The sequence below is a fragment of the Aegilops tauschii genome, chromosome 6 (assembly GCF_002575655.3).
Source record: "Aegilops tauschii subsp. strangulata cultivar AL8/78 chromosome 6, Aet v6.0, whole genome shotgun sequence".
Taxonomy (NCBI): Eukaryota; Viridiplantae; Streptophyta; class Magnoliopsida; order Poales; family Poaceae; genus Aegilops; species Aegilops tauschii.
The window spans coordinates 354,736,936-354,755,726 of record NC_053040.3 but is presented as its reverse complement, the minus strand read 5'-3'; the positions used below and the strand labels follow the sequence as shown (position 1 = coordinate 354,755,726).

At 45.4% G+C, this 18,791-nt stretch overlaps 1 protein-coding gene across 1 annotated transcript; it reads left to right on the top strand.

Moving 5' to 3' along the window:
- The first annotated feature begins 1,811 nt into the window (after positions 1–1,811).
- LOC109775102 (GDSL esterase/lipase At5g55050) lies at positions 1,812–8,679 on the top strand. The gene is made up of 5 exons (XM_020333869.4): positions 1,812–2,207; positions 7,214–7,344; positions 7,484–7,720; positions 7,819–8,068; positions 8,171–8,679. The coding sequence occupies exons 1-5, from the start codon at positions 1,949–1,951 to the stop codon at positions 8,395–8,397; spliced, it is 1,104 nt and encodes a 367-aa protein (XP_020189458.1). The 5' UTR covers positions 1,812–1,948; the 3' UTR covers positions 8,398–8,679.
- Positions 8,680–18,791: the final 10,112 nt, after the last annotated feature.

The window sequence follows — 18,791 nt, the reverse complement described above, 5'->3', positions numbered from 1 at the left end:
AACAAGTAGGTGTACCGACATTGATCGCGTGGAAGATGATTTTGCTTTGATCCATATATTTGTTTTGTCAGACTGTGTTAAATAATATAATAAAGATGATTGTGTGCATGAGGCCGAAGTTTATCCTCTTTTTGAAAAAACATATTTAATTACATTAGTACTCTCTCGGTAAAGAAATATAAGAGCGTTTAGATCACTAAAAACGCTTACATTTCTTTACGACGGGAGTACGAACTACACCGTATAATGAGTGCAGTGCAGGTCCGAGTCAGTGAGTCACCCACAGAACATGTAAAATTTGTGCTCAATCAATGAGTCGAGTGCTTGGAGCCGCACGTACCGGAAAGAGGAGATGCCAAAGAGAAGGGCTCGATCCTCACCCGGTGGATACAAATCATACGATCATGTGTCTTTGGGAAGTGGAGAAAAAAGTTGAGTATAAACTACACTCTGCAAGAAAAAAAGCTGGACCTCGCTAAGTTCTCCTGACACTAGTGGTGCCAACTAGATTCAGGAATAAACAACCCACCACATACTCGATGAGATGATGACTCGATCACTAAAGTTTTTATTATATTATAATATCGTTTTACTACCTGCTTGTTAAACGGCAGCTCCGTCGAGAAGGCCCAGGCTGCACTGTAAAAAAATAAAAATAATGCACGGTGTATAAACGCTGGGTTAAAAAGTGCTGGTGCAGATATCACAGCATCTGAAAGCTGAAGCAGAGATTACCTCAATCTCGAAAGGAAAAGGTTGCTCTGTCCACTGCTGTCGTTTTATTTTTGTTGCTTTCAAAAAGGAAAAAGAGTGACGCAAAGTATATATGCACAGGATCTTCTTTTCCCTGCCCGCTGCATCTGATCTGCCACCCCTAGCTTCAGTTGTAAGTAATGGTAAGAACAATATGAAAACAGCTAGGCGTAAAGAGAGAATTATTAGACGCTTTAAACGTAGAAGAATAGGCTACCGCAACCTTGGGTGTCCAGCCTTCATGCTCCAGCTTGCTTCAATTATTCAGATGCTGCACTTGCACACATCGAAATTAATTAACCGCTGTAGCATTAGATTCCGGATGTTTTTCCCATCCTTGAAGGCTTGTAAACGTGTAGCTAGCTGCCCCTGTACAGACGAGTCGATGAGGTCAAATCTGCCTAAGAATGTTAGGTGCTAGCAGAATATATTTTTAATGACAAGTGTACTGGTAGAAGCAATTAGTTCTAGTTAAGCCAAGTTACCGGCATGGGTCCGGGGATCTTCTCTCAAAAATCAGTAGCCTCAGTATTTCTATCTGGTCAAGACAGTATACGAAGACGTGGCCGGCTGTGTGCTTTTTGGGTTTGTATCCTTTTGATGCTTCTCTTTGAGCTAATAAAATTCATCCTTTATCGAAAAAACGTATACGAAGACGTAGAACTACAACGATTGACAGGGGCTGAAACATCACGGAATAGGAACCCATCATGAAGTTGGCTGGAGAAGTATGTCGAGAGATATGCCTTTCCACGGAGTACAAGATCGCCATCCCATCCCTGCTCTTGTTCTTTCCCATTTCAGTTCCTCTGTGGCAACAGAAAACAAGATCCATGAGTAGTACATGAAGAATATACACTCGAGCGAGCCCTCCGTCGACGATGACTGCGTCGTCAAGTCGAGGGGCCATGGCGGTGGCGTCTTTCTTTACCAAAGCCAACTTTGTACTGCTCCTACTACCAGCGCTAGTGCCGTGCCACGCCTTATTGGTACCCTACCGATCTTAAAGGGTTCCACTATAGCCTGCCACTGCCATCTCCGCCCTTTAAAGTGCGCTGCCGGACTCGGCGGCCCTCTCCCAAAGCTAAAGAAAGAAGGGTATAGCCGGCCATCAAGTACACCGCAGTGCTGCACCGAGCGGCTCTAGGCTAGAGAAGTTGAGTAGTATCAGACAGACAGCCACCACCTTCCAGCCATGGCCACGGCGTCGCCGGCGCGGATAGTGCCGGTGCTGCTGGCCCTCGCTACCCTCTGCGCGGCGGCGGAGGCGGAGGCGGCAGCGAAGGTGCCGGCGATGTACGTGTTCGGGGACTCCACGGCCGACGTCGGCAGCAACAACTACCTACCGGGCAGCGCGGTGCCGCGGGCCAACTTCCCGCACAACGGCGTCGACTTCCCCACCTCGCGCCCCACCGGCCGCTTCAGCAATGGCTACAACGGCATCGACTTCTTAGGTACGTGTGTGCGCGGCGCGCGCCCTGAAAAATGTGCTCCGCCCTTCTCTGCATGTCTCTCTCGCAAGTCGCAACTAGCTTAGCTGCAGCTTACACCGGCTTGGAGTAGCTTACGGTGGCGGCGCCATGTCTGCATAGCTGCCCAACCGGTGAACTGCCAAGCGTTCGAGCTTCTCCTTCTGCGTTGGCTCTGAAGTCTGAAATTGGTGTGCGCTGTTTGGCGGGCAAGAGCATGGATCGGCCGTTTCAGTTCATTGTGGACGATGAATCAAACGCGAAGTTGATGGGAAACAGAGGACTGAAAGGGTGCCACCGCTTTAAGCCGGAGCTGAATTCGATGCCTCTTGCTCGCCTCTGCACGCTCCAACAGTACCTCGCCTGTTGCGTGGGCATGGTTTTGAGCGATTCAGGCATGCCGTCCGTCCGTTCCTAGCTTGTGTGATCGTGACTGGTGAGCAAGTTCATTATATGTGTGTTTGTTTTGCCTAATTTGATCCGGTGGCGTGCTACCTCATTTCAACATCCAAGTAGAAAAAGGTTGAAAAACAGGGATGGCCGTTTTGGCTCTGGGCGGATGAACAGTAAAATCAAAATAAAAAGTAAATAAAATTCTGATTTTTAATGGAAATTTTCAGACAAAACGGGATAGCAGTGTTTTGTTGGTGAAAAACTAATTAAGTGTAACATTTGACGTTCATTTTTTTTTCACACGTCAAAATGCTTAGCTTTTCTCCGAATATCCATTTCTGCATCTGAGCTCACTTGATCTTGATGAACAGTAAAGTAAAAAAAGTACTAAAAACATTCAAGGCATTCTGATATTTTTGCAGGAAGGATATTTTAGTGTGTGAGGCCCGTGTCAAATTTCAGCGCATTTAAACATCTAAGCAGCTCTAACAAAAAAAACAAAATTGGTCCTGAATAGTGTAAGAACAGTAAACTTTTTCACAGACCTTTATTTTTTACATGAACAATAACTTTGTCACAAACCTTAGTTTTTTTTTTTTTGCTGAGAATGAGAACTTATCGGATACCCCCTTCAACAAATCCTTGCCACCGCAACTCATAAAGGCATCTTACAAAGATACGCGGGCGAGGTGCCATGATGAGAACCTCCCTCTATGCGGACGACGCGACCATCTTTATGGCCCCAATTAAGAGGGACGTTGACAACCTCTCTGCCATCCTAAGGGGTTTCGGCGAGGTGACAGGCCTTTGCACCAACTTCCACAAGAGCTCGGTGGTGCCCATTCGATGCAATCATCTTCCGCTAGGGCATATTCTGAGTAGCATCCCGGCGACCCGCGCCATGTTCCCAATAAAATATTTAGGCCTCCCGCTCTCGGTCAGGCAACTCCGTAAAGTCGACTTCCAATATCTCGAAGACAAGGCGGCCGAGAAGTTGGTAACTTGGGAAGGACAAACCATCACAACCATTGGACGCACTGCCCTTGTCAGATCGGTCATCACCTCTCAAGCGGTCTTCTCCATCACGCCTCTCATTGTGCCGCAGGGCACACTCCATAATCTCAACAAGGTGGAGAGGGCCTTCCTCTGGTCTGGTTCAGACAAGACGTCTGGTGCAAAATGCAAGGTCAACTGGGACGTGGTCTGCAGGCCCACAAATTATGGAGGCCTTGGGGTCCTCAACACCGACAAGTTTGCTCGGGCTCTGCGGCTGAGGTGGCTTTGGTTCGAATGGAAGGAGCCTAACAAACTTTGGGTTGGATTGGGCAACCCTTGCACCGAGGACGACCTGGATTTCTTCTATGCCTCAACCACAATCATCGTCGGAAATGGTGCTAAAACACCTTTTTGGGACGCCCCGTGGTTGCTTGGTCGCAAGCCCAAGGATGTTGCCCCGCTTATCTATCAAGCCGCGAAAAGAAAGAGCTGGAAGCTGCGAGAAGCCATACGCGGGAACGCTTGGATGACTCACATCAAGCATGACACGGTTATCTCTGCCGCCCACATCCGAGAGCTTTTCTCGCTCTGGACACTTTTGCATGACGTTCACCTTGACGACCAGGTTGAGGATGACATTGTCTGGAAACATGCTGTAGATGGGATATACTCGGCGGCCACTGCTTATAAGGCGCAATTTCTTGGCCTAACGCACTCGCCCATTCACTACATGGTTTGGAAAGCTTGGGCTCCCCCTAAGGTCAAATTCTTCGCTTGGCTGGCCTTGCAAGACCGGATTTGGACTGCGGACCGGTTGGAGCGGCGTGGTTGGGAAAATTGTGGGCTTTGCCCACTTTGCAAGAGGGAGCAAGAATCAGGCATCCACCTTTTCATCAAGTGTCGCTTCTCCATTCGACTCTGGTGATCAGTCATTGACAAGTTTGGTCTTGCGCACATTGACACCTCCGATTGGCACCTTGAGGACTCTCTTATGCGTTGGTGGGATAGAAGAACCGACATGCGAAATCCAGACAGACGAGCGATGGCCTCCCTCACCATGCTCGTCTCTTGGACTCTTTGGAATGAGAGAAACACCCGGGTGTTTCGCCACAAGAGTGCGCCACCGCCTATTCTTCTTCAAAATATTTTGCTTGAGGCCAACCTATGGGTTACAGCGGGTGCTAAGAAACTAGGGCGTATTGTTGTACGAGAGTAATTGCCATGCGGTTTTTTTTATAAGGTCACTTGCAATCTGTCAAACTCTATTCTCCTCTTATTTAATGGATGAGGCAAATCTTTTGCCTCCGTTTTAAAAAAAAAAACTGATCAGATGTCCAAGTGAGCTTGACACGAACCTCACGTCACACACACAAACATCTTCCATGTAAAAGAATTCTTAATTTTCCTAGTAGTATTTTCTATTTTACTGTTTATGCGCAGGAGTAGATGAGCTCGAGAGCCATTTAGCCGCCGAATGCTTTCCTCATAAAAATTTAGTATCTCATGGAACGAGAACATCTATTATTTTTTTCAAATTTAATGACATTTGTACTAGAAACTTTTTGTTGCCAAGAGCCAAATTGGAGTACATACTGTAGAGAACTGACCTCGCCCAAAAAAAAGAAGAGAACTGGCCTGTACGTAATCATTGTGACCGCGTCTCGCTTCCCTACGCGATGAAGGTGGCGCAGACGCTGGGAAGCCAAGTCTCGCAAAGCGTGGCAGCGTCCCGCAGTGCAGTGGAGGGACCAGTCTTTCGTCTCGAGAGAGGTCGTTTGGCGCGGGGCGCATAACTGAGACAGTCTGAGTACAGTCTTGACTGTTTGAGTGTATAGTTCAGTTCAGAGCATGCAGATATTGCAGACCTGCATTTGTTTAAGCGTTTGGCCTTTCTTTCTTGTTGAGTGCGTTTGGCCTCTTTGGCTCTAGGGATTCCAATCAATAGTTTTTTTTTCCGAGAAACTTCCAACCTATTTATCTTCAATCATGGTAATACAATGAACACCAAAAATAATAAAAATTACATCCTGATCCATAGTTATTTATTTATTCAATGTCTGTTTGGTTTAACAAATTTCTATGGACCGGTTTTCTACATTGCAATTTCATCAATGGATTTTCGTAGCAAGACGCAAGACCTTTTGAGAAAAAAATCTTTGAGTCAACTTTTTTGGTCCCGAAACGGGCTTTGAGTCAACTATAACATCCACTGAAAACTATGCTTTTTCTGGGGCGCAATCAAACAGCTTCTATTACTTATGCATGTGTTTTAGATTCATGTAGGATTTCAAATAGCATGACATTCAATTTATGTGTGTTTCTAACTTTCTATTCATTTATTTATTGAATCCTTGCAAAAGAGGCCTTCAAAGTGTAAACCACACATGGCAAATCCACAATGTGTGTGGTCAGTCAGAGATCTCCACCACATTTTGTTTCTTCACCCTTCTAGATTTCTATGCAAATATGCGCTCTTGCGCTGTCGGGACCGAGCGATACAGGCGCCGCCTCAACTGACGCGTCGTAGCCCTACTCATCGTCTTCTCCCTCTCCCACCGCTGGTCGGTGCCGCAGGGGGAAAGCCTCGTGTGGTTGACCGCCTTGAGTGTGTGGTGATGTCCATGGCAGGGATTCGCACGTGGGAGGTAATCTCCTGGCATGTATGCCATTAAACGGTTCGATTTCAATTTCCCGTGATAATGGAGCGTGGGTGTACCCCTTCATGCAACATCGTCTTCTTCGACAAGTGGTGGTGGCAGCACACGGTGTCTTTGGCTAGGTGGTGCTCTCTTGAGTATAGTATCTCGAGTCCCAGGGTGAAATCTCAAGGTCCAAACCTTTGATGGTTGCACCAGGCAATGGCGGCGTTTAGCTCTTTACACACTGTTTCCTTGATGAACGCGTTGCTTTGGAGATTCTTCGGACATGGTTTCTGGGGTGAAAACCTAAGATCTGACCTTCAGTGGCTGCATCGGCCGATGGCGATCCTTGTGTGTCGGCCCTTCCTAATGATGTTGCTTTCGAAGAACCTTCCTCGTAGTTCGTGTGTTTTCAAGGATAGTGGTTGGTGTTGCGGCTTGTTGCTTGTCGTTGGTGACAACCAACTTTCTTTATTTTTTACTTCTTCTTGTTTTGTCTTTTTTAGCTATGTGCATCCTTAATGTTTCGGCTAGGTCTTGATAGTGCGTTGTTGTAGGCACTGAATAGTTCGTATCATCTTGATATTAATATATTACACTTTCCCAAATAAAAACTATTCATAGCTGCTTTGAAAAATTAAGGAATGGTAAAGCAAGGTGTGGTAAAACATGGCACAGTGCTGTTTTCAGATTTTGGTCACCAACTAGGTACACCTTTTTTTCGTTTGAAAACTTGAACTTGTTGTGTTCTATATCTTTGTACATAAGTATATTTGACAGTGAAGCAATTTTTCTACTTTCTGATGAGAAATACAAAAAGATGTTCATTCAAGTACAAGAACGATTGGTCATGGGGGCAAATTAGAAAGTACCCTTCTGAGGTTCTGCAAGGGGTATAATTTCTAAAGCAGCATGTGTTTTGGCACACAACTGGTGACCAAAATTCTGTGTCGACTTTGGCAGCTCTGAACATGGGATTCAAGCGCAGCCCCCCGCCGTTCCTCTCGGTGGCCAACAGAACCAACAGGCAGATCGCGCGAGGGCTGTTGGGAGCAAACTTCGCCTCTGCAGGATCAGGCATTCTTGACACGACGGTAAGACGCTACCTGAAGTTCATTGTTTTTGAGATAGCTCACCATTCATGCCGAATGGTAGACGCTAACCTAAGTAGTGAACGTGCTGCGCTGTTAATTTACGAATGCCCAGTAATGTTCAAGCCACGATTTCGTGCAGGGGGACTCCATCGTCGCGATGAGCAAGCAGGTCGAGCAGTTCGCCACTCTCCGATGCAACATCTCCGCGTGCATCGGCAAAGAGGCGGCCGACACCGTGCTGTCGAGGTCCCTGTTCCTCATCAGCACCGGCGGCAACGACATCTTCGCCTTCTTCTCGGCCAACAGCACGCCGACGGCCGCGCAGAAGCAGATGTTCACCGCCAACCTCGTTTCGCAGTACAAAAGTCATGTGAAGGTATATTTATTTTACCAGCCTCTTGTCACTACAGTACTTATTGCAATATGGGCCTAAGATGTAAGATCTCACCGGAATGGACGTGTCCTGTATGGCAGGCTCTGTTCGGCCTCGGGGCGAGGAAGTTGGCCGTGATCGACGTCCCGCCGATCGGGTGCTGCCCCTACCCGAGAAGCCTGCACCCTCTCGGTGCCTGTATCGACGTCCTCAACGAGCTGACCCGTGGGCTCAACAAGGGCGTCAAGGACGCCATGCATGGCCTCAGCGTCAGCTTGGGCGGCCTCAAGTACTCCATTGGGAGCTCCCACGCCGTCGTGCAGAGCATCATGAAGCACCCCCAAAGACTAGGTACATCAGCTTGATTTACCATACGAGAACTGGTCGTTACAAATGCGTTCGTCAGGCCAAAAGTTCAGACTTCAGAGGCTGATGGCGACTTTGGTTGTGCAGGGTTCAAGGAGGTGACCACGGCGTGCTGCGGCTCCGGCAAGTTCAACGGCAAGTCGGGTTGCACGCCCAACGCCACGCTGTGCGACAACCGGCACGAGTACCTCTTCTGGGACCTGCTGCACCCGACGCACGCCACGTCCAAGCTCGCCGCCGCCGCCATCTACAACGGCTCGCTGCACTTCGCAGCGCCCGTAAATTTCAGGCAGCTAGCGGAGGACCAGTGCTAGATAGAGCACGCACGGGCCGCGTGCGCGGTCGCGTCTGCTGCGTTATTAGGTTTGGTTTACGTGTCTGTGATGGTGATGTTTGTGTGTAGGATATGTATGCACAGTGATGTTCGTCTCTGGTTTCATTTGTGTATTATTAGGTGGGCGCCTGGCGTAGTGTGGAATCTAAAGATCAAAATGGTGCCATCTCTGTAATGCAGGTTAATTACTTCTCGAGGTTCGTATGTAGTACTGTATATCCGAATGAACTAAAATTTAATTAAATTTATTCTAGTATTTTTACATCATTTGTTTTTCCCCAATTACTTCAAGTGTGCACGCGTTCACTGGCTGAATCGAGCGGCCGGCTCCTGGCCACACGATGGATCATGTTGTTGCGAGTCCCACCCACCTGCGGGTGCGACTTGGTCAGAGATGAGATTAGCTACACGACGCACTCTTTTTCTTAACCAATTTCTCCACCGCAGCGATGTCTCCCCTGCCGCTCCTCTCCTTCCCTTCCTCCTCATGGCGCCGCCCTGCTCTTCCCTTTCTTCCCGTGGCGCTGCCCTGATCAAATATGCTTTCGTGTGATCTGTATGAAATACAAAATCATATACTCCATGTGTCTCATAATTTAAGATGTTATTACAACCAATGTAATACATTGGTTGTAATAACATCTTACTCCCTTCGTTCCAAAATAGATGACCCAACTTTATACTAACTTTAGTATAAAGTTAGTACAAAGATGGGTCATCCATTTTAAAACGGAGGGAGTATATTATAGGACGAAGGAAGTACTTTTATAGTGAATAGTGCATGTGCCAGAAAGATGTGATTGTTTTGTAGCTTGAACTGTTGGAAATATGCCCTAGAGGCAATAATAAATTGGTTATTATTATATTTCCTTATTCATGATAATCGTTTATTATCCATGCTAGAATTGTATTGATAGGAAACTCAGATACATGTGTGGATACATAAACAACACCATGTCCCTAATAAGCCTCTAGTTGACTAGCTCGTTGATCAATAGATGGTTACGGTTTCCTGACCATGGACATTGGATGTCGTTGATAACGGGATCACATCATTAGGAGAATGATGTGATGGACAAGACCCAATCCTAAGCATAGCATAAAAGATCGTGTAGTTTCGTTTGCTAGAGCTTTTCCAATGTCAAGTATCTTTTCCTTAGACCATGAGATCGTGCAACTCCCGGATACCGTAGGAGTGCTTTGGGTGTGCCAAACGTCACAACGTAACTGGGTGACTATAAAGGTGCACTACGGGTATCTCCGAAAGTGTCTGTTGGGTTGGCATGGATTAAGACTGGGATTTGTCACTCCGTGTGACGGAGAGGTATCTCTGGGCCCACTCGGTAATGCATCATCATAATGAGCTCAATGTGACTAAGGCGTTAGTCACGGGATCATGCATTGCGGTACGAGTAAAGAAACTTGCCGGTAACGAGATTGAACAAGGTATTGGGATACCGACGATCGAATCTCGGGCAAGTAACATACCGTTTGACAAAGGGAATTGCATACGGGATTGATTGAATCCTCGACACTGTGGTTCATCCGATGAGATCATCGTGGAGCATGTGGGAGCCAACATGGGTATCCAGATCCCGCTGTTGGTTATTGACCGGAGAGGCGTCTCGGTCATGTCTGCATGTCTCCCGAACCCGTAGGGTCTACACACTTAAGGTCCGGTGACGCTAGGGTTGTAGAGATATATGTATGCGGAAACCCGAAAGTTGTTCGGAGTCCCAGATGAGATCCCGGACGTCACGAGAGGTTCCGGAATGGTCCGGAGGTGAAGAATTATATATAGGAAGTCAAGTTTCGGCCACCGGGAAAGTTTCGGGGGTTACCGGTATTGTACCGGGACCACCGGAAGGGTCCCGGGGGTCCACCGGGTGGGGCCACCTATCCCGGAGGGCCCCATGGGCTGAAAGTGGAAGGAAACCAGCCCCTAGTGGGCTGGGAGCCCCCCCATGGGCCTCCCCCCATGCGCCTAGGGTTAGGAACCCTAGGGTGGGGGGACTTCCCCCTTGCCTTGGGGGGCAAGGCACCCCTTTCCACCCCTTGGCCGCCGCCCCCCCAACCCTAGATGGGTTTTGGCCGGCCCCCCCTCCCAAGGGGGCCTATATAAAGGGGGGGAGGGAGGGCAGCAACCTACAGCCTTGGGCGCCTCCCTCCTCCCCTGCAACACCTCTGTCTCTCTCGCAGAAGCTTGGCGAAGCCCTGCCGGAGACCCGCTACATCCACCACCACGCCGTCGTGCTGCTGGATCTCCATCAACCTCTCCTTCCCCCTTGCTGGATCAAGAAGGAGGAGACGTCGCTGCATCGTACGTGTGTTGAACGCGGAGGTGCCGTCCGTTCGGCACTCGGTCATCGGTGATTTGGATCACGGCGAGTACGACTCCGTCATCCACGTTCATTGGAATGCTTCCGCTCGCGATCTACAAGGGTACGTAGATGCACTCCTTTCCCCTCGTTGCTAGTAGACTCCATAGATGCATCTTGGTGAGCGTAGGAAAATTTTAAATTATGCTACGATTCCCAACATGAACAACAACGTATTTCATCATAAAAATTTACAGAGATGTATTATATATGTGAGAATAAGGTTTTTAATTTTTTCTAAAACCCGGGCTCCATGAATCCCGGGATTCAAAGGCAATTTTCATATGTAATGAGAGTGGACTTCTTGCCCTAAACCACGTAGCAACTTGTTCAGAAATAGATATCATTTCTTTACTCGGCCGTGGATGACATTTCTGAAATCATGTGTTCAAACTTTTCTATCCTTGGCAATGCATTCATAAAACGTATCATAAGTTAAAATGGTATGATTTATCAAGATTTTATTGTTGGGGAACGCAGTAATTTCAAAAAAATTCCTACGCACACGCAGGATCATGGTGATGCATAGCAACGAGAGGGGAGAGTGTTGTTCACGTACCCTCGTAGACCGAAAGCAGAAGCGTTAGCACAACGCGGTTGAGGTAGTCGTACGTCTTCACGATCCGGCCGATCAAGTACCGAACGCACGACACCTCCGAGTTCAGCACACGTTCAGCCCGATGACGTCCCTCGAACTCCGATCCAGCCGAGTGTTGAGGGAGAGTTTCGTCAGCACGACGGTGTGGTGACGATGATGATGTTCTACCGACGCAGGGCTTCGCCTAAGCACCGCTACAGTATTATCGAGGTGGACTATGGTGGAGGGGGGCACCGCACACGGCTAAAAGATCAAACGATCAATTGTTGTATCTCTAGGGTGCCCCCTGCCCCGGTATATAAAGGAGCAAGGGGGGAGGTGCGGCCGGCCAGGAGGGGCGCGCCAGGTGGAGTCCTACTCCCACCGGGAGTAGGACTCCCTCCCTTTTCCTAGTTGGATTAGGAGTGGAGGGGAAAGAGGAGGGAAAGAGGAAGGAAAGGGGGGGCACCGCCCCCCTCTCCATGTCATCTTCGGACTAGGGGGGAGGGGCGTGCGGCCCTGCCCTGGCCGCCTCTCCTCTTCTCCACAAAGGCCCACTATGGCCCATTAAGCCCCAGGGGGGTTCCGGTAACCCCTCGGTACTCCGGTAAAATCCCGATTTCACCCGGAACACTTCCGATATCCAAATATAGGCTTCCAATATATCAATCTTCATGTCTCGACCATTTCGAGACTCCTCGTCATGTCCGTGATCACATCCGGGACTCCGAACAACCTTCGGTACATCAAAACATATAAACTCATAATATAACTGTCATCGAAACATTAAGCGTGCGGACCCTACAGGTTCGAGAACTATGTAGACATGACCGAGACACGTCTCCGGTCAATAACCAATAGCGGAACCTGGATGCTCATATTGGCTCCCACATATTCTATGAAGATCTTTATCGGTCAGACCGCATAACAACATACGTTGTTCCCTTTGTCATCGGTATGTTACTTGCCCGAGATTCGATCGTCGGTATCTCAATACCTAGTTCAATCTCGTTACCGACAAGTCTCTTTACTCGTTCCGTAATACATCATCCCACAACTATCTCATTAGTTGCAATGCTTGCAAGGCTTAAGTGATGTGCATTACCGAGAGGGCCCAGAGATACCTCTCCGACAATCGGAGTGACAAATCCTAATCTCGAAATACGCCAACCCAACAGGTACCTTCGGAGACATCTATAGAGCACCTTTATAATCACCCAGTTACGTTGTGACGTTTGGTAGCACACAAAGTGTTCCTCCGGTAAACAGGAGTTGCATAATCTCATAGTCATAGGAACATGTATAAGTCATGAAGAAAGCAATAGCAACATACTAAACGATTGAGTGCTAAGCTAACGGAATGGGTCAAGTCAATCACATCATTCTCCTAATGATGTGATCCCGTTAATCAAATGACAACTCCTGTCTATGGCTAGGAAACATAACCATCTTTGATCAACGAGCTAGTCAAGTAGAGGCATACTAGCGACACTCTGTTTGTCTATGTATTCACACAAGTATTATGTTTCCGGTTAATACAATTCTAGCATGAATAATAAACATTTATCATGATATAAGGAAATAAATAATAACTTTATTATTTCCTCTAGGGCATATTTCCTTCATTTATTACTATGTAATTTTTTTCTCTTGGAGATGTCGAGGTTTCGAGACCAACAGTTTTGTAGGGTGTGCAGCGGTGAATCAAGATGGTAAGATATGAGAAAGAGAGTTTACTCTAGGTTTAGGCCCTCCGGGAGGAGGTATGACCCTACTCTAACCTTTGGTGTTTGTACTGCTCGAGTGCTCATCCCCGATCCATAGGATTGCGGGGGATCGGTATCCTGGGTCACAAGCCCTCGCCCCGGCGACGAAGAGGAGGAAGATGGTGGTAGGTGAGAACCCCAGCTCTAGGATGATCTAGAATTTGTTGCCCCCCTAAGAAGGTCATTGTCATATGCATTGCCCAATCATTATAGCTAGCATTTCATTTTATGGCTTTCGAATTTTCCATTATAGATATTGCCACGCTAGATCATTGCATATCCCAGTATACTGCCAGAGGCAACATATAGAGGGGTCCTTTCATGTTCATAGAAAGACCTATGTTTGCATTTAGATGAAGTTGAATAAAATGTAGTGATCATTATAGTTGTTGCTTTTAGCTTGAGAGAAAATAAAGATCCAACAAAGAGAGAGAAAGGATAAAAAAGGTGTGCGAAGGTGGAACAAAAAAGTGTGAAAGAGAAGGAGCAACACCATTATCTTTTTAGAGTACACATATAAAATGCTTCAAAGTAGCACTAAGTGTTCATGGTTGAAAATTTCCGTAAGTGCTTCAAAGTAGCATAGCTTCATTGCATTTCATTGTTGATAGTCCATGAGTTTCATATATACTAGTGGAGAATTTCACATTATAGAACTTGGCTTATATATTTCATTGATGAGCCTCGGCAAATGAGCTCTAGGTCTTCGTGAGCAGGCAAGTTGGAGGCGCCCCCCATTAGTTCATATGCAAGCTTTTCATTTATATATAGCTCTATGTGCATCATAGTTGCATGGCAATCCATACTACCACTACTAGGGAAAAGCCTATACAGAGAGGTATAGCAGTAGCGCTGGTTAAAATAGGGCGCTACTGCTACTTTGTAGTAGCGCGTTCCAGGAAAGCGCGCTATATCTACAACTATAGCAGTAGCGCGTGTGCAACAAAAAGTGCTAATCCCACCGTGTTGGCGGTAGGCTAGAAAAAGTAGTAGCGGTTCCGCACGAAGCGCTCTAGCACTATGGTCGTTGTTGCAGCGCGTTTCCTGCGTAGAGCGCTACTGCTAAGAAAGAAATGAAAAATAAAAAAAATAGAAAAGTAAATGAAAATGAAAGAAGTAGGAAACAGAGAAATGAAAAAAAGAAAATGTAAGGATAAACAAAATAAATAACTGCTTCCTATAGCAGTAGCGTTTTTTCCTAAAACGCGTTATAGCTAACTTAGCTAGCGCGTTTCCTTAAGAGCGCTACTGCTAGTTCGACTTAACCACCTGCGGGCTCAAAATTTTGCTAAGTCCTCCTTTCGCCTAACTCCTCTGTCGCCGCCGCCCGAGCCCGAGTCTGCCCTCACCGCCGCCGCCCGAGGCCGCCCTCAACCTCACCGCTGCCGCCCGCCGCCGCTCTCGACCTCACCGTCGCCGCCCTCGACCTCACCGCCGCCGCCCGAGCCTGCCCAGGACCGCCGCCTCCCGATCCCGAGCCCGCCCTCGCCACCTCTACCTCCGTCGCCGAGCACCTCCCCGCCACCGTCTCTCCCCTCTCTGTAAGCCCCCCACCCCTCCCCCACCCCCTCTCTCTCTCTGCTTAGTTAGTAGATGTTTTTTAGTAGTAGTAGATGTTAATTTAGGGTTTATAGATAATGATTTTTAGTAGTAGTAGATGTTAATTAGTAGTAGTGATGGTACTAGTTAACTAGGGCAGTATGGTTAATAGTGGATGTTTTTTACTATTGTATAATGTAGTTTTTTTTACTGTTTTTAGTAAGTGTTTAAAATAATTATTAAGTAAATTAATAAACTAGTTGAACTAGTTTAGTTTTAGTTGAACTTGTTTAGTAAGTAAATTAATAAACTAGTTGAACTAGTTGAATTAATAGAATTAATGTATTTTTAGTAAGAAAATTAATATAACTAGTTGAACTAGTTTATTTTTAGAGAGAACTAGTTTTTTCTATTTATAGTAAGTTTATATTTAGTAAGAACTAGTTGAATTAATAGAACTAGTTGAACATGTCATATTTGTTGTTATTTTTTTAGTTTAAGCAATTATTCGGGATGTATTAGTGATAACTTATAGGGTTTTTGTTTTTGCAGAAGTCAAGGAGCCCCTCCATCATCTCCGCCGCCGTCCCCGTCACCGACCCCCTCCGACCTCGAGGTGAGACCGGCCAAATCTCCATGTCAATATGAGTCCTATAAGATATGATGTAGATAAAAACATGTATATCTTGTGTTGCTCAAATAGGATATGTGGTTGCCCAAGTGGCCGGTCATGTTCAGGTTACACCTCCGAGTGGCTTATGTTTTGCCGGAGTGTTGATTAATTTCCGTTATGGCAAATTTCAGGCGCTCGATATGTCCTTTTTTTAGGAAAGGTCATGCCGGATTTTTTCGTGAATTCTGGCATGACTTGTGCTAGAATATGCAGGAAATATCGAGTGGCCTGGATTTTCTCAAAAAATAATTAAACGACATTTCGACAGACTGATAGTCAACCCATGATGAATAATAATGATCTAATTTAGGTTTTTTAGTACATATATTTAATTGTACAAGTTTAATCTTTGAATTATGAACGTAGGGAATGTCGTACTCGGACGACGAAAGTCTTCTGGGGGAGTGCAGCTGGTGTCACGACGATCGAGGTCTGTGCGACAGGCCTCACCTGGATGAAGATCGGCGCTTCAGCATTAAGCTCGAGGAGACCTTCGATGTTGAAACGGTACGCAACGACGACAAGTGTTTTTTCGTAATTAAGCACGACTTCAACTATTTCAACGTCTAATTTTCATCTTTTACAATTCGACTAGCTTATCCCATGCCATGCAAGACGCTATTTCTTGGAGATGATGGGTTTTGAAGACGATGAAAATTTTGAAACAAAGAAAATACACCTAAGGACCCATCATGATATGGATTTTGAAGTAAATCTGTACAATTCCCGGAGCGTAACCCATTTTGGTTGCCAAAATTGGGAAGCACTTTGCAAGATGTATGGTTTTTATGAGGATATGATTGTCACCATGGATCTTGGTGATCCTGACACAATATGGACATTTGGGTCCTTGTTGATACGCTTCCGATTCTACCGCTATGTGAGTTTCTCAAACATAGTTATTAACTAATTTATATTGTTTATTTCAAAATAGTTGAGAACTTATTTACATTGACAACTTATTTTCATTCTTCAAAGAATGTGCGGAAGATGGTAGACAAAACCCACTACACCGATGGCTCCGAATTAACTTATAAGGAGAAAAATCATCTGATCGCATTTTGTACTGATCTTGAGAATTACAATACCTATTATCAAACTCCTCCAAATTATGGTGAATACGTGCCACTAGTGCACGTGTTGAACCACGGTAACTTCTATGGAGATACCCTGATAAGATTTTTTACTATTACGAAACCCGTGCATCTTTTGCATACTTCTAAAACTAGTACATCATTGCTAACTACGAAGTTATTACTATGTTTTTCAACAAAAAATCCCGATGGATTGTGTGCCTCATCTGATGTATCAGAATGGTCGCCTTGATGTTCTGAACATACAGCCAGGCCATCCTACAGATCTCACCTGTGCATATCGGATTTCTAAAACCGGTGAACACATGCTAATCAAAGAATGGAAAAAATGTTTGGACAATCATAAGGAGGTTCTTGGAAGCAACATTAAGCAAAAGGCAAGAATTGGAGACACGATAATCTCCATTCTTCATAATGGAAATTCAGGGGCTATCTTGTTTTTTGCTATTTTACCTTAGAGAATATAGTAGGTCCTAAGAGAATGTAGTAGGTCCTATGAGGTACAATATGTTTATTATGTGGTACAATGTGTTAGAGTTGATGATGAGGAGTAGTTGTGATTATGACTAGTGACCAACTTGCTATGTGATGTCTCATTGATGAAAACGATGATCATGAGGAGGTTTTATATGACAATGATGTATTATGATGATAAGTCGTTAATGATATGATGATGATATTTATTATATTATTGGGTGAAAGAACCGCGGATTAGTTTCAAGTGGATGTCCATCCACTTGAAACTAGTCCACGATTCTTTCACCCTGTGATGTAATAACTCATTATAATGTAAAAAAAACCTCTAAATTGCTGCTGTATGAAAACTTGTATAAAGGTGTATGAATACAACATGAAATAAAAGTAAAATACGGAATAATAGTAGTAGCGCGGGCTGGGAGAAGCGCTACTAGTAATTACCAGTAGCGCTATTTGATGAAAGTGCTACTACTAAGTCGATATAGCAGTAGCGTGGGTTAACATACGCTACTGCTAACCTTTTGCTGTAGCGCCTTACTAGTAGCGCTGTACTCAGCGCTATTGATAGGCATTATACCCGCGCTACTGCTAGGGTTTTCCCTAGTAGTGTACTTGCACAATATCAATCATAAGGTCTTCCTCTTGTCCTAATGGTCAACTGCGTTGTTGCAAGACTTTCTTCTTCTTCATTTATTTTAACTCCCAACGTTATTTTCTCTTTGCCTTGATTAGGGCATAAACTCATACTTGCGCTCAAATTCTGAATTTGTGAAGATTGTAAAATAGAGCAAACATACAATAAGTGATTGTATTCGGTCTTGTATTGAAGGTTGGCCTAGAAGTGATTGGCATGTTAATATACTTCGCCCGAATGATTATGAATATTTACCCAATTAACTTTACATTATTTTCCCGGCGGACCGATGGGTTTTGATGTGGGACTTGCCCGTCAGTCCGACATGGCGGACACGTACGTCCAGGCATCCTCGTATTCGCCCCATATATGGGCTAGGTTTTGGGGGTGCAAGACAACCCAGGCGTTTGGACTGCGTATAGGAGTCCGCTTGGATGGCAATTTCATTACCGAACAGTGACCAAGGAGACCTCCTAATTGGTGCCTTAAGCACCCAAAATCTCAACACTCGCAGGACACCAGATGGGTCGCAACCTAACAACGCGAGTCACTCTGTTCGCTTGGATCATCCCCACCTTCGGTTTGATGCTGACTGTTAACTGATTCACCATCGACCATTGACTTTTGAGAAAAAACCATGTATCTGAAAAATTCAAGAAATTGAAAAAAGTTCATAAATTCGGAAAAAAATAAAAAATTGAAAAAAGTTCCTGAATTTTTAAAAAGTTTTCAAAATTAAAATTTTCATGAATTTGAAAAAATTCTGCGAATTTAAAAGAAGCTTATGAAATTGAAAAAGTTCATGAATTTGAAAAGAAGGGCACAAATTTGAAAGAAGTTTGCAAATCTAAACATTTTGAGAAAAGTACTTGAGTCTAAAAAAGTTTGTGGATTTAAATTGTTCATGAATTGGTGAAAAGTCCTCAGGTTTGAAATATATTCACGAATTTGAAAAAGTTCATGAGTTTGATAATAAGTTTGTGGATTTTAGAAGATAAAACGAAAACGAAAAAAAGGAACAGAAACTAGGATAAAAAACCGGCTAGAAGCTTTACAAAACCGACTAAACAAGCTTCTAGAAGTTTCACAAAACCAGATGATGGAGCTTCCATAAAAAAAAGGCAAACTAAATGGGCCGGCCCATTTCCTACGTGCCCTTGAAGTGCGCCATTTCAGAGGTCGTGCGCCATTTGTAAAAACGCCTGCAGGTGACGCCTGAAGCGCCAAATACAAAGT

Excerpts from the sequence above, each read along its gene's own strand:
- LOC109775102 (XM_020333869.4), top strand. The coding sequence starts at position 1,949 with ATGGCCACGGCGTCGCCGGCGCGGATAGTGCCGGTGCTGCTGGCCCTC. Across the intron at positions 7,345-7,483 it reads CAGGCATTCTTGACACGACG|GGGGACTCCATCGTCGCGAT; the intron begins GTAAGACGCTAC and ends GATTTCGTGCAG. Across the intron at positions 7,721-7,818 it reads AGTACAAAAGTCATGTGAAG|GCTCTGTTCGGCCTCGGGGC; the intron begins GTATATTTATTT and ends CCTGTATGGCAG.